Here is a 13,499-nt window from a genome sequence, read left to right on the forward strand (position 1 = left end):
ACAAATTAAAGGGAAGGACAAATTAAAGGGTGAAAACTAATGTTTTTTTAATTATCAAACGTGAATTTGAACAATTTTGTTATATGTGAAGTTATATATATATATATATATATATATATATATATTATATCTCTCCTTTTTAGAGACCCAAAAAAAAAAAAATTAAAAAGGCGATCTACGAACATTGTGCCTCAAATTATGCTAATCCTTTTTACCTTTGACTGATAATGACTAGGTAGAATTAATATAGACACATTTATCAGCGAAATACGTATAATTCTTAATAAGTTTCCAAATTAAATTTAAGAATATATTAGTGTCAGATTAGTTCTGATATTAGATTATTACATTGTCTTAAGAGAATTAAAGTGATCAAGCTAGCTGTATATAACTTTTCCTAGCTCCTATATTCGATTCAAATTGAAAAGGAAGAAAGAAACTACAGTACCCCTCCAAAACAAGAACTTAAATTCATATCACATATACTTGTATAATCTAGGTTAATCTTAAAAGTAAAGAATGAAAATTAGAACATTCAAAAGGATTGAGTTTTCTCACCTCTCTGGCTTTGAAGCAGTACTACTTGACAATGTTGGTGTTTCATATTCCTTCTCTTCAATATCGAGTAACCCCAGATACTCCAGAGCCTTATCTCCAGATTCCACGAATGTCACTGCAACATCGATATATTATATATTACAGCTAGCTGATTCATATAAAATCCAATATCCATGCTTAATCGTAATCAGACAAACGTGTGTGTGCGTGTGTGTGTGTGTGCGCCTATATACCTTGGTAGAAGATACAGTGAGGAGCCTCTCCAAAAGCTTTCTATCTATCCGACTGTCATCAACAGCCAATACATGAAAACGATGCTCGATTTCTTGTTCATTTTTGAACTGAGCTTCTGAATTCTCCATTTGACGGTTTTTTCTTCTTTTTCGTTGTAATGATTAAGGTTAATTTCATGGAAGCCGCGGCAGCCCATATATACGATCAGCAGGTATGTAATGTATGTATATTTGAGAGGATGGATGGAGTATAGAAGCATGCGGATTTAAATGGAGGAAGCTAGCAAGCTGTGTTTGTGTAGTACTAAATATGAAGGAAACATCATCATGTTAACCTATGTGGATCGAGTTTATTACTCATACGTCACTTCAACCACAAAATATAATTCCAATTATTTTTCCTTTTATTTTGTTTTCCAGCTATTCATCTCATTTTCGAATTATGAAACTAAAAAGGGTTAATTGCATCATCGCTCCTGCTAAAAATTCTAAAAGGAATAAAAACAGATATTAATAGACTGACACATTTTTCATTTTCAATTTCACCACTTATTCTCCCTGGTAAGAGATTTCATGCCTGATTTTTGTAAAACATATGATCTAAAATTTTATTAACTTTACATATTATATTTTTTTTGCAGGGGTTCTGATGCAATTAGCACTCATTTTTATGATTTAAATTTAACACGACATACATACATATTACTTATTTATGATATAGGATCCGAAGTGGTTCAGAAGATAATTTTTTCTACAATTGTGCAAATATTTCAAACAATTCCTTTTTTTTTTTTTTTTACATTGTCGATGTTTATATGAACTATCTTGAACATGTATATATAGGGAAAATATTAATTTTTGGTCATGTATGGTTTTTTACGATTTCGCTTTTTTATTTTTTTAAATTTAAGTTTTAATAATGCTTATTTCAAATTTTGGAGTTTATAATATTTTTCCAACTACTTTTGTCACCATATCAGCATCAAATGGAAAAAAAAATTTAAAAAAAGATAACATGCTAAAACTTAAGTTTGAGGTTATAGTGGATTACATTAATAAAGATGTAAATATCCGATGCCAAAATTATAATTTTTTCATATATATATAACATTTTATAATATACAAAAAAAAAAGGTTTGGTGTTAAAAAGAAAAAGAAAAGAAAGAATTCATCGCGAGTGATCTTTTCACACTAGATTCTCTTCAGACATTCAAAATCATGATTCATCACCATCCCACTTTTGTGGGCCCACATCTTTCCTAATGTCTTTTAAATTTTACTCGTGACCTTAATCGATTAATTATAATCAACGTTCGTACAGCCAAATGTGTGTTAGGACTTAGGATTGATATTTTAAGCCCTCACTGCGTGCATCTACGTGAGCACATGAAAGAACTTTCATTTTCTAGATACGATGAAATTATATATAATATGTCGATATCATTTCAGCGGTACTCTCGTGAGTGTTCATGAAATCAATTATATAAATATATACATACATACATATATATATATGTATATATGTATATCTTGGGATTTACATTTAATATATGAAATTTTAAATTTGCATAAATGAGTAATGAGCGCAATTTTATAGGAAGGTTGGTTTTAATTTAATTAGTATCAAAACAAATATGTCAAATATTTGATATTTTATAGACACAAAATATATTTCGTTAGGTTAATGTTTGGTTGTTTTTGTTAGTTTACGACCTAATATCGATCCAATTACATATTTTATGTATTAAATCATATATACATACATATTATACATATATATATGTATATTATATATATATATATATATATATATATATATATATCTCTGTGTGTGTATATTATATATATTATATTATATATTATATATAATTGGGTCAACATCTTATTATCAACATTAAACGATATCAGCAAATAAACTATCTATATGTATACCAATGGATGTATAATAAATTGCATTTAACCAAAATAATTTTGGAAAATTGTCAATTTGAACGCGTAAGTTGTCAATTTTTCTATTTTTTTTAATAACTTGTCGAGGTTGAATTTTAGTCATATAATTTTGTTATTTATTGAAAATGCTAACATGGTCCCGATTTTCAAAACTTTAAAATATTTTGCCACACTAAATTCAAATCGCAACTCCAATAAAAAATATAAAAAAGCAATCATACATTGACAACAAGTTGGAATCAAGATTCTATGGTTGATTAAGTAAAAATCTATGTACCATAATCTTGTTGCCCCATTTAATTAATTTGATTACCTTCACACTTTACATACTATCCATTTGTATTAACATTTCTTATACTGATTAAATAGCGATTATCATCAACATTCGATTAAATCTCGGAAATTATAAATACAATAAAATCAGATTTTTTATTATTATCATGAACAGATAATTTCGTTGTGTATAATTATATTCGCAAAAGGAGAATTAAATGATACTGCCTATGCTATGATAATGCATCACATGAATTTGAACCGATGGGTGGACGCATTCAATTTGATTTGTACCGAAATAGTGAGACATCAATTAGTTGACAATATATTTGAGATATTGTCAATCCATCATGTCCACTTCAGTTCTCACTGATGAAATGTCACTCATATATTGTATAATAAAGCATAACCGATAGATGAATATCATTTCATTGGTGGACACGGTGGGTAAACAATGAACCAAAAATCTCTGTATATTAAAAAAGAGAATATTCATATTTAAAATATTATTTTAAAAATAAAAATAATAAGAAGAAGCCAAGAAACTGAACATATTATTTTTTTACCCGTGAGATGGCTTGTTAGCGTACGAAGAGGAGACATAGCGTGATAGAGGATTTGGATACGGAAGTTGAGAATCAAGACTTGAAAAGTTTGATATAGACAAGAAATAAATAAAGGTACATGTTCAGGGACCCACAGGTAATATTGGAAAATCTATGTGGGGCCTTTTCATAATACACAAATCTTTGGCAATAATAAAGTTCCAACGAACAAGCACCGATTGGTTTGGCAGTATCAGCTACAAAGCTCGATTTTTCTTTGATATGATTGACGCAACAGAAGTTTAAACTTTTCATAGTTTTGACAATCCACATATTCTAGTCATATCGGTACCGACATTTTAAGTATTTAAACTTGAAAGTCTCGTGAGTTCGAATGTTGAGAGAACGAAATTAAACGTTTTCAATGGGCAAGATATTCTATGAGTGATGTTGTATGAGTATGAGCTACGGTTCATGCTGGATCAACCTACGACACATAATCATAATTGTACATGGGTATGTGTTGAGGCTCAAGTTAGGTCAGCATAGGCCCATGTTCGTACAAAATTTGTCCTTATTCGGCCTTAACCTAATTAACTACATATTTTCATCAACTCTTTGATCAAGAATATCAAAACTCAAGTCTAATTACACCAATCAGATAATGGTAAAAGCGTTTAGTAGCATCGCCTCATAATCTCCTAGATACCACAGATAGTGTCTGCAAAAACTAGTAGGGCATAGTTAGCATACAATATGGTCCTTTCAACATATATATCCATGTTAAATTTGCAATCATTGGTATGTCAATAGTTGCAAATGAATTTGATAACGATGTGATGTACCTTTGAGTAATTATAGTTGTATCTGTGTGAAATAAAGAAAGCACATTTCTAAAATGAACATGTCTTACTAATCAGATCGCATATGATGTCAACACTCGTAGGTGAGAGGTGAATCTCCGACTACAATGTATCATATCCTATGTATGTCGAAACTACACCCAACCTCATCACCTAGCGACCCTCATGGAGTCGGCAAACTAATCAAAGTGCAGTGCTAGTATTTATAGAGACTTCATGTTGCGCTGATCAAAGAACAAATGATGTACCACTGTAACTACAGACTAATTAACTTATGAAGTGATAACCACTTGAAAATTTCGATGAAAGATTGTTTAGTACCTCATCCAATGAACCTTTACCAATAAAATATGATTTTACTTCACAAATTATAGTCTCGAGTTCGAATAACTTCTATCCTTGTTATAGGAGGCTGAATCAACTAAGAATGAATTTAGAATGTACAATATACTTTTTAATGAATTTTTGATTTACACTGATACTTAGACCTATTGTATTATAATATATTCAATTACTTTATCTATGCAATTTGCATTAATATACAGATAAACATAAAAGTCAATAAAACTTAAACCACAAGTTGGTTCGTTGACACCTACTCTAACAGTCTAATAGACGAGCTCACCTCAATGATAAATATAAATATGAACATGAACGGTGAACTATCATATCAAAATTTATATATATTCAAATTTGAATGATATCAATGTGTTAAAATGGAGATATATTAAAATTTTATTATGGCCTTTTTCATAATTGAATTGTGATACCTCACCTGCCAAATTTATGGAGAACAGAGCTATTTAATTTACTCAAAACCCCATATAAACACGCATACAAAAACTAGTTTTGAGATTTCACGCCTCTCGAAGAGGCGTTGTTAGAAAATTTTAAATGCAAGTCACGCTGGCAGCTGAGGTTTTGGAGTTTTCACCGTTGAGTGTATTATTAATCATAATCAAGCGTAACTTGCTTTTGGATCTTTCACTTTAGTGTATTAATTACAATCCACCATTGAGTGTATTAATGGTGACCATTGAGTGTATTCATCGTGACTTACTTTTGGACTTTTCCACTGTAGTGTATTAATTATAATCCACTGTTGAGTGTACTAGTTATAACGTATTTCTTAATAGACAAAACTTGTGTGAGACGGTGTCACAGATCGTATTTTGTGAGACGGATCTCTATTTGGATTATCCATGAAAACGTATTACTTTTTAAGCTAAAATACTATTTTTTATTGTGAATATAGGTAGGGTTGACCCGTCTCACATAAGACATACTCTTCTTAATATTGTAATACTAAATTTTTTTATGCACAACATATGTAAAACAACAATTATGATTAAAAATAAAACACGTAATTCTTATTTATATCTTATAACTTAATAATAATACAAATAATAATAAAATAATTATTTTTATAACAATAAGTTTAGATACAATGTATGTAAAAAAAAAAATAATAAAATAAATTAATCATAATATATTGAAACATAATTAACCATATTAATTTAAAATCTCAGCTGTCAAATTTACGGAGAATAGAACTATTTACAAACCTTAGCTGGCAAATTTATTGAGAACAGAGCTATTTAATTTACTCAGAACCCTGTATAAACATGCATACAGAAAGTATTTTCACATAAATTTGACTTTCTTTGAAAGTAATATTGTTTTCTTGGCCACCTATATAATTTAGAAATTTGCATGCTTGAGCTACGGGTCCCTTGCGACTTGCGAGGGGTATGCACACCCGATCCTCAATATATGAGCTCGAACCTAATTTGCATAAGAAAAGCAAGTAGTTCAAGCTCAATTCATGGCTAACTCAAATCCAAACATGAGTAATGAGATATTCAACTTTCATAAATATAACTATATCCTAAACGTAACAATATCATGTGATATATATATATATATATATTAGGCTAACAAATCTTATTCAATCTTTGATTTTATTGTAATCTTCTCTTTTTAAGATAGTTAGCTAAATTAGATTATTCACAGTATATTCTTGTAATCATTTCAATTAGGATAGCCACCTATTTTAGATTTCTATTGGTGTATATATTGTTGTATCCTTCCACTAATGAAATAAAAGAATATACAATTTCTTTCACAATATATATATATATATATATATGTGTGTGTGTGTGTGTGTGTTGTAATAAGAGAATCTGTAGTCTTTTTGTAAGTGTGTATCGAATAAATTATCGGATCCACGTCAACCAAGGAAATCATGCTAGACAAGTCTTGTTTGACATACTCACCTAAGAATGTATTGATAGATAATATAAGAGTGAGTCTCATGTGAGACCGTCTCACGGGTCATAATCCGTGAGACGGGTCAACCCTACCCATATTCACAATAAAAAGTAATACTTTTAGCATAAAAAGTAATACTTTTTCATGGGTAACCAAATAAGAGATCCGTCTCACAAATACGATCCGTGAGACCGTCTCACACAAGTTTTTGCCATAATATAACATGTGATCAATAAGTCACAAGTATACTTATTTAACAAACTTCGATACCCGTCGTGACATATCACGTCATATTTATTTGACTTCAAACCGAAAAGTTCAGATCTTGCTCACAGAACCCTGATTGTCGTCCTTCTCTAGACAATTGTGTGGAGGCTAATGGAAGAATTCAATCAAATGGTTTGACTGCCTATCGAAAATCAAATCCCAGCCTTTTTTTTATTTAAAAGAAATCAACTATTTAATGGCTTTATTTGGTATTTTTTGATATGTGTATTTATCTTTAAAAAAATTGAGTTTCGTGTTTGTAATATTTAATATTGGTTTTGCCTACAAGGAAGCATGATCAATAAAAGGAATCATTTTTTTCATAGCATTCCTTCTATTTTCTCATTTATATATGAATAACTATTTTGAGTACATGCATGAAACATAATACTACGCATTAATATTAGAAATAAATTTTTAAAAAATGTTAATTAAACTGCTGCAAAATATAGGTTGTTTGTAAATAAAGTAAAAATAATTCCCATTTCGCAAAATGGGATTTTTTTTTTCAATTTACGGCAACAAACTTGTCCACGAGTTCTCTCCAACATTCCACAACTGAACTGTAGTCGTGATACTCCTTCAAAAATAGACTCCATAATTTCACGACTTTAACCATTACGCATATACGCTTGAAAAGAACCGGAGGTAATTCCAAGCCACCGAAGCCGCCATGCTTGTCAGGATAATTTCACCTGGTAACATTACAAGAACTAAAATCCAATTGGATTTCTCTAGTGCTTCTTGGATAAGATTTCCAACGAGTTCTGCAGGTGGGGGTTTTTTTTTTCCATTTTATAATTTTTTTTTTCTGGGTTTCATTTTATCTCAGATCATCTCAAAGACTTGATCTTTTTTCTCCACCGGTAAATCTCTGATCTCCAAGTGAAATTGCTGAATCCTACAGAGGAATGGCTAGAAATTTGACATTATTTTTTTGTCCCAACTGATAATAATGTGTCCGATGCTATCTTTTATCGGATTTCCCGAATCCTTCACAAACTCTGTCATTTTGTTCCAAGGTTTCAGTGTTGCTCCTCTATGTTAGAACCCAAAATTTCCTCTGTTTATACTTAGTTTTTGGTAGAGACATAACCCGCGTTTTTTGCTTCTTTTTCTTGCATACGTTGCATAGGTGCTTTGTGCTCATCCGGTTATGGCTTCAACAATGCTCAAGTCAGCGAATTGTAGCGCTATTGGAGCTGTGAAGCTTGATTACCTGGATCTTGAGCCATTAAAATTGTCTTCGAATGTTCTGTGTGTGAGACCTGGTTCGATAAAAAATGTGCCCCGGAAGCTAGGCAATAGCGGCATGTGATAAAAGGGACAGTGTTCCCATCAAGATCGGAATGAGTGATCAGGAGTGCGAGGCTGCTGTCGTTGCAGGGAATATTCCAGTAGCACCTCCGATTCCACCAAAACCCGCTGCACCAGCTGGCACCCCGGTCGTGCCCTCACTTGTAGGTTCACATTTATGTTCATGGTCTTTGCAGTCGCTTAAATGATGGTTTGCCGATCCGAACATATGATTACAAATATCATCTTAGTGTTTGCTTGCCTTGGTTATTAACTCCTCGAACAGAATGCATTTTTCCCCGCTTTAGGTTCAAACATGCACATTTAATTATGATCTAATACATTACGAGTTTAATCTAGAAATAATTGTGCATTTTGTTTGATACTGAATAATTTGCCTATGAGTTGCTTGGAACTTATTATTTTTTAAATATGACAAATCTTGAGATCTAGTCATTTAGTTTGTGGTTCAGTAGTGAATTTGGTGGTATCTATATCAACAATTTAGCCATTCTATTCTTCATTTTCTAATTATTATGATCTCTCTGTGCCATCATGATGTTTGTCCAGCGACTTCATCGGAACCGGAGGTCCCCAGCACTGAGGGCTGCATTCCAAGAAACGAGTTTAAGTCCCGCAAATCTGGTTTATCCTCTTTTCATTCATCAGGGTATGTTTTGGCTGATGTACAATTTGAAAAAATGAAAAAAGAACTTTTGATTCCACTTTGTCATTTTCATATTTCATAGATGCTCTTGATATGTCCTTATTCTTACAAGATATGCAGGTGAGGAAGACACTCCAATCGGAGCAATGCCAGGATGTTATAGGCTTGGATGGCGACATGGACTTGTTGAAGAGGTAAACAACCATTATTTTGCTATTTAATTTCTGTGCATAATTTAAGGCTTAAAATAGCTAGGCTCTGATTAAGGTCATAATTTACAGGTAGCTAAGGCACAAGATGTCGGTGTTAACAGCATCATGCTCTTTCCAAAAGTTCCAGATGCTTTGAAGGTTCTTATTTGAAGTTTTGTCATATTGTGAATGTAGCTAAATTATAGTGGTTTATTTGATTTGATTGGATTCTACTGTAGTCCTCTTCAGGCGATGAAGCTTACAATGAAAATGGGCTAGTTCCACGGACAATACGGCTGCTCAAAGACAAGTATCCTGATCTTGTATGCTATTCTTCTCAATGGAGTCATATATGTGTTTCTAATTATGGTCTTTTTAAGTTAATTGAATCTTGATTCTTGTGTGTGATAATTTTGAGATGTATATTTGTAGGTTATCTACACTGATGTTGCTTTAGATCCATATTCTTCCGATGGGCATGATGGCATCGTTAGAGAAGATGGTAAGACATACTTATGTCACTTTGGTGCAACTAGAATAGGTGTTTCAGGAAAACAATTAAGAACCCAGATTACAAGTAGTATCAAAGATTGATTGATCATCAGAGACTTGAATATGATACTAATAACAGTTTTATGAATGTTACATTCTGTGTTGGCTATCATATTGATTACGGACAAGTAACATAATTTGAGCATTTGAACAAGATAGAATGTCTTGAGTTACTTTTGAATTACTGCCATATATTGCAGGAGTTATTATGAATGACGAAACTGTGCGTCAGCTGTGTAAGCAGGCAGTTGCCTAGGTAATTTCAATTAAATTTTGAATTCTTTTTCGATATGTTTCTGAGTGATATATATGCTCTTTCTCTCGATTTTGTTATTGTTTTTGCTAAGTTTATAAACTTATCACCCGGTGAACTTCCATAAGTAGGCCAGGGCTGGAGCGGATGTGGTGAGTCCCAGTGATATGATGGAAGGACGTGTTGGGGCGATTCGAGCGGCTCTTGATGCTGAAGGATTTCAGCATGTTTCCATTATGTCCTACACTGCCAAGTAATTACTCATTTAATCTACCTTCAGTCGTATTTATTGCTGGCCAACAACAAGTGCCACTATTGTTCCTTGTGGCTACTACCTATAGCCTTTGATGCAATTATTATATCTATTATGCGTACTTCTGCAGTTTTAACTTTCTTACATGACTTTTTGGAGGTGCTAAATCACATAAAATACCTTAAGTATTCGTTCCTCCTAGCGTTTTTTGAGTTGATCCCAATTCTACAATGTTGACTCATTTTCCAGATATGCAAGTTCATTTTACGGTCCTTTCAGAGAGGCTTTGGATTCGAATCCACGTTTTGGAGACAAGAAAACGTATGTATCTTCTCATCAAACTTAATTTTTAAATCTTGATTGCGCTTTTTCGTTTTGGAATTCACTAGCAATAACCTTACTTGCTTTTTACATGAATGCAAAAATAGCTATCAGATGAATCCTGCTAATTATAGAGAAGCAATGGTCGAAGCCGAGGAGGATGAAGCTGAAGGAGCTGACATTCTTCTGGTTAGTATGGCTTTGTCTTTAATTTCTTTGAGAGTTTGCCTTTGTCTAAATTGATGAGCCCGTTTTAAATTTTACTTGATTGCAGGTGAAGCCGGGTCAACCATACTTGGACATAATAAGGCTTTTAAGAAATTACTTTTCTTTGCCAGTCGCTGCATATCAGGTAATGGTTAAAAATGTTTTGAGTTCGCTAAAATTGGGGAAATGTATTTTGGCTGAAAAGTGGTGCCTTCGAGATGTTAGATGGCAAGTTAAAAAGGAAAAGAGAGGGAAAAAAGTATCATGATGACATATTATTGTGAGGCATGCATGTTTTGGCAAGGAGAAATTGGTTAAATAACCTCGTTAAATGACCTCCTCAAATGTATTTGAAATATACTTGAAGAGGTCATTTTCTTAAAAAAAGAGTTGACCGAGGTTAAAAATAAAATACCCCGTTTTTGGCAACATATTCCAAATCACAAGGAGTTCTTTTATATAGGCGAAGTTTGAATGGCACATGAAACTCAAATGAATTTCACCAATGTTTTGCTTCTAGTTGAGCATAAAATGAGATGAAAGGGTAATGGGGTGCTCCCAATTTGTGATGTTCGAGTAAAATGAGTGACTTAGTTACCTTTTTTTGTACATAGGTTTCTGGTGAATACTCGATGATCAAGGCTGGAGGGATTCTTAAAATGATTGATGAGGAGAAAGTGATGATGGAATCTCTGTTATGTCTTCGTCGAGCTGGAGCAGATATCATTCTCACCTATTTTGCTCTCCAAGCAGCTAAATGCCTGTGCGCGGAGAAGAGGTGACGTCTCGATACGGGCTGTGTGGTCATCTGACACAGAAACAATCGAATGCAATGCTCAAGTTATTCAAACGCTGCGTGGTCTATCAGGCTGAACTGAATTTAGTAGTATGCTTTTTATTCGATATCTAATGGTTGTTTTGGCAAATTAACTTTCATCAAACGGTTCGCGAAGAAATCGTATTGGTCTATGAATTATATCACTGCAAAACAGATACTTAGCAAAGAGTAGAAAAATAAAGATAGATCGACTTAGAAGTGAATCGGGGTTCTGATCACGGAACTTCATTAAAATAAAAATAAAGTACACAGGACATTCATCCAGTTATGAATTTTGCCTAAGCAGTAACGATGACAATGACATTCAATCATCTCCATCGTCAGTAAGAAATTTGCCAGTGCCAGGATTTATGGCTGCGAAGAAGAAGAAGGCCACGTTGAAGAGAATAAGGGGTTCGATCTCGGTGATGGGAACTCCGGTTTCGATGTTCAACTGAGCCAAAGCCCCTTTTCCAGTGACGATCTCTCCGATTATTGAGAATGCAATACCAAGTTGTGCCAGTCTCCCAACGAAAAGCTCGTTGGCTTTCGTGAAGCCGAATAAAGGACCTACACATAATTTCAAAACGTATACTCACTATTCAATACCAAAAGAGAGAACTGATTTTAAAACAATTTCGAGAGAGCGGTGAAATGATGGTTAGATACCTCCTCCACCAAGACCCAATGCAGACCTGAAGCCTTTCCCAGGAGCAATAACGGCCCTGTCAAGTCCGGCAGGTTCGTCGACAAATCGGCCGCGGTCGCCTAATGCTCCGATGGCTCCTAGCAAGTTGAACAGTATGAAAAATAGAAGAAGAGGCTCAGCTTCGTAGATTGGAATCCCTGTTTCCAAATTCAATTGTGCTAAGATTCCCTTTCCTGTAATAGCTTCTCCCAGAAGTGAAGCCTGCAAATTGAATCGCGTGACATTTGACACAAGTCAAAAATGCCACAATCTAGTAACCGACAGAGATCCAACAAATGAAGATGTGATTGTCAAGTAAACTCACAGCAAAGCCAATCATGGCAACACGACCAACAAATAGCTCATTTTGCTTGGTGAAACCAATTCCTCCAGAAGTTCCAAAGATCCCATCTTCCACCTTAACCTTATCTTTCACAGCTGAGGTCTGTGATGATCAAAAAACAAACCAATACATCAATTATAGCCCACAAGAAATTAATAAAATTGGAGACACCTGCAGTCTTTGCCCTTGAACATATACACTTTATGATCAATGCAATAAATACTACTAACCTTCTTGACAGGATCAGCCTTGGTTTTGGCCTTGAAAAGGGCAAGGATTCCAGCTGTTGAAAATGGAGGAGAACCAGCCTTCGGAGGCAACAAGAAATGAGAAAAGGGTTTTGGTTTCAGTCTTTTGATCAATGCCTCCCCGCCACTAATTGCATTAGCAGTAAGCAGCATTGTTTGAGCAGCCATTGTACTTTCTTCTTACTAAATGATGAGTGAGTGAGTGAGCGAGTGTGAAGTGTATAATATATATGAAAAGTTAGTAGAGTTACTTGAAAATACTGTGAGAGGAGGAGGTTTGTGTGTCACACAAATTGCAAGTGATGTGGATAGAGTCTTAGAATTGTGATGGTGGAGGAGCATCCACGTTCTTCTCGCTGATCTGTGTTTGAGGAAGAAATCAAAAGAGAAGATTGATTATGCTTTCTAGAGTGTTCGTTTACAAACTTTCTGAAAAGGATCCATCAAAGTTTGTCTTCTTTGTTGCATTTAATCACATTGCGTGTCCTCAGTATGTATATTCCATGAAAAAATTCAAGAAAATAAAATTATTTCATTATTTTACCTTTGAAGTTGATTAGCTAAAGCATACCATTATTGCGTATTTACACAATTTACTATATATATTTTCATTTTTTTTACAAATCTTTATACTGTTTCACTTTACTACACGGAATTTCAACTTTTAGATGAGATATATTAGCAGTTATGCACACAGACGTGT

At 33.4% G+C, this 13,499-nt stretch overlaps 1 protein-coding gene and 1 pseudogene across 1 annotated transcript; one reads left to right on the top strand and one right to left on the bottom strand.

Annotated features, from left to right (window-relative positions):
* Window positions 1–8,116: 8,116 nt before the first annotated feature.
* Window positions 8,117–11,679, top strand: LOC142553786 (delta-aminolevulinic acid dehydratase, chloroplastic-like; annotated as a pseudogene).
* Window positions 11,680–11,747: 68 nt separating this feature from the next.
* Window positions 11,748–13,026, bottom strand: LOC142553795 (photosystem II 22 kDa protein, chloroplastic-like). The gene is made up of 4 exons (XM_075664304.1): window positions 12,779–13,026; window positions 12,531–12,650; window positions 12,187–12,427; window positions 11,748–12,087 (listed from the first exon to the last, which is right to left on the bottom strand). Exons 1-4 carry the CDS (start codon window positions 12,962–12,964, stop codon window positions 11,843–11,845), a joined length of 792 nt encoding a protein of 263 aa, XP_075520419.1. The 5' UTR covers window positions 12,965–13,026; the 3' UTR covers window positions 11,748–11,842.
* Window positions 13,027–13,499: the final 473 nt, after the last annotated feature.

This window comes from Primulina tabacum, chromosome 1, assembly GCF_025594145.1.
Source record: "Primulina tabacum isolate GXHZ01 chromosome 1, ASM2559414v2, whole genome shotgun sequence".
In the NCBI taxonomy this organism is placed as follows: Eukaryota; Viridiplantae; Streptophyta; class Magnoliopsida; order Lamiales; family Gesneriaceae; genus Primulina; species Primulina tabacum.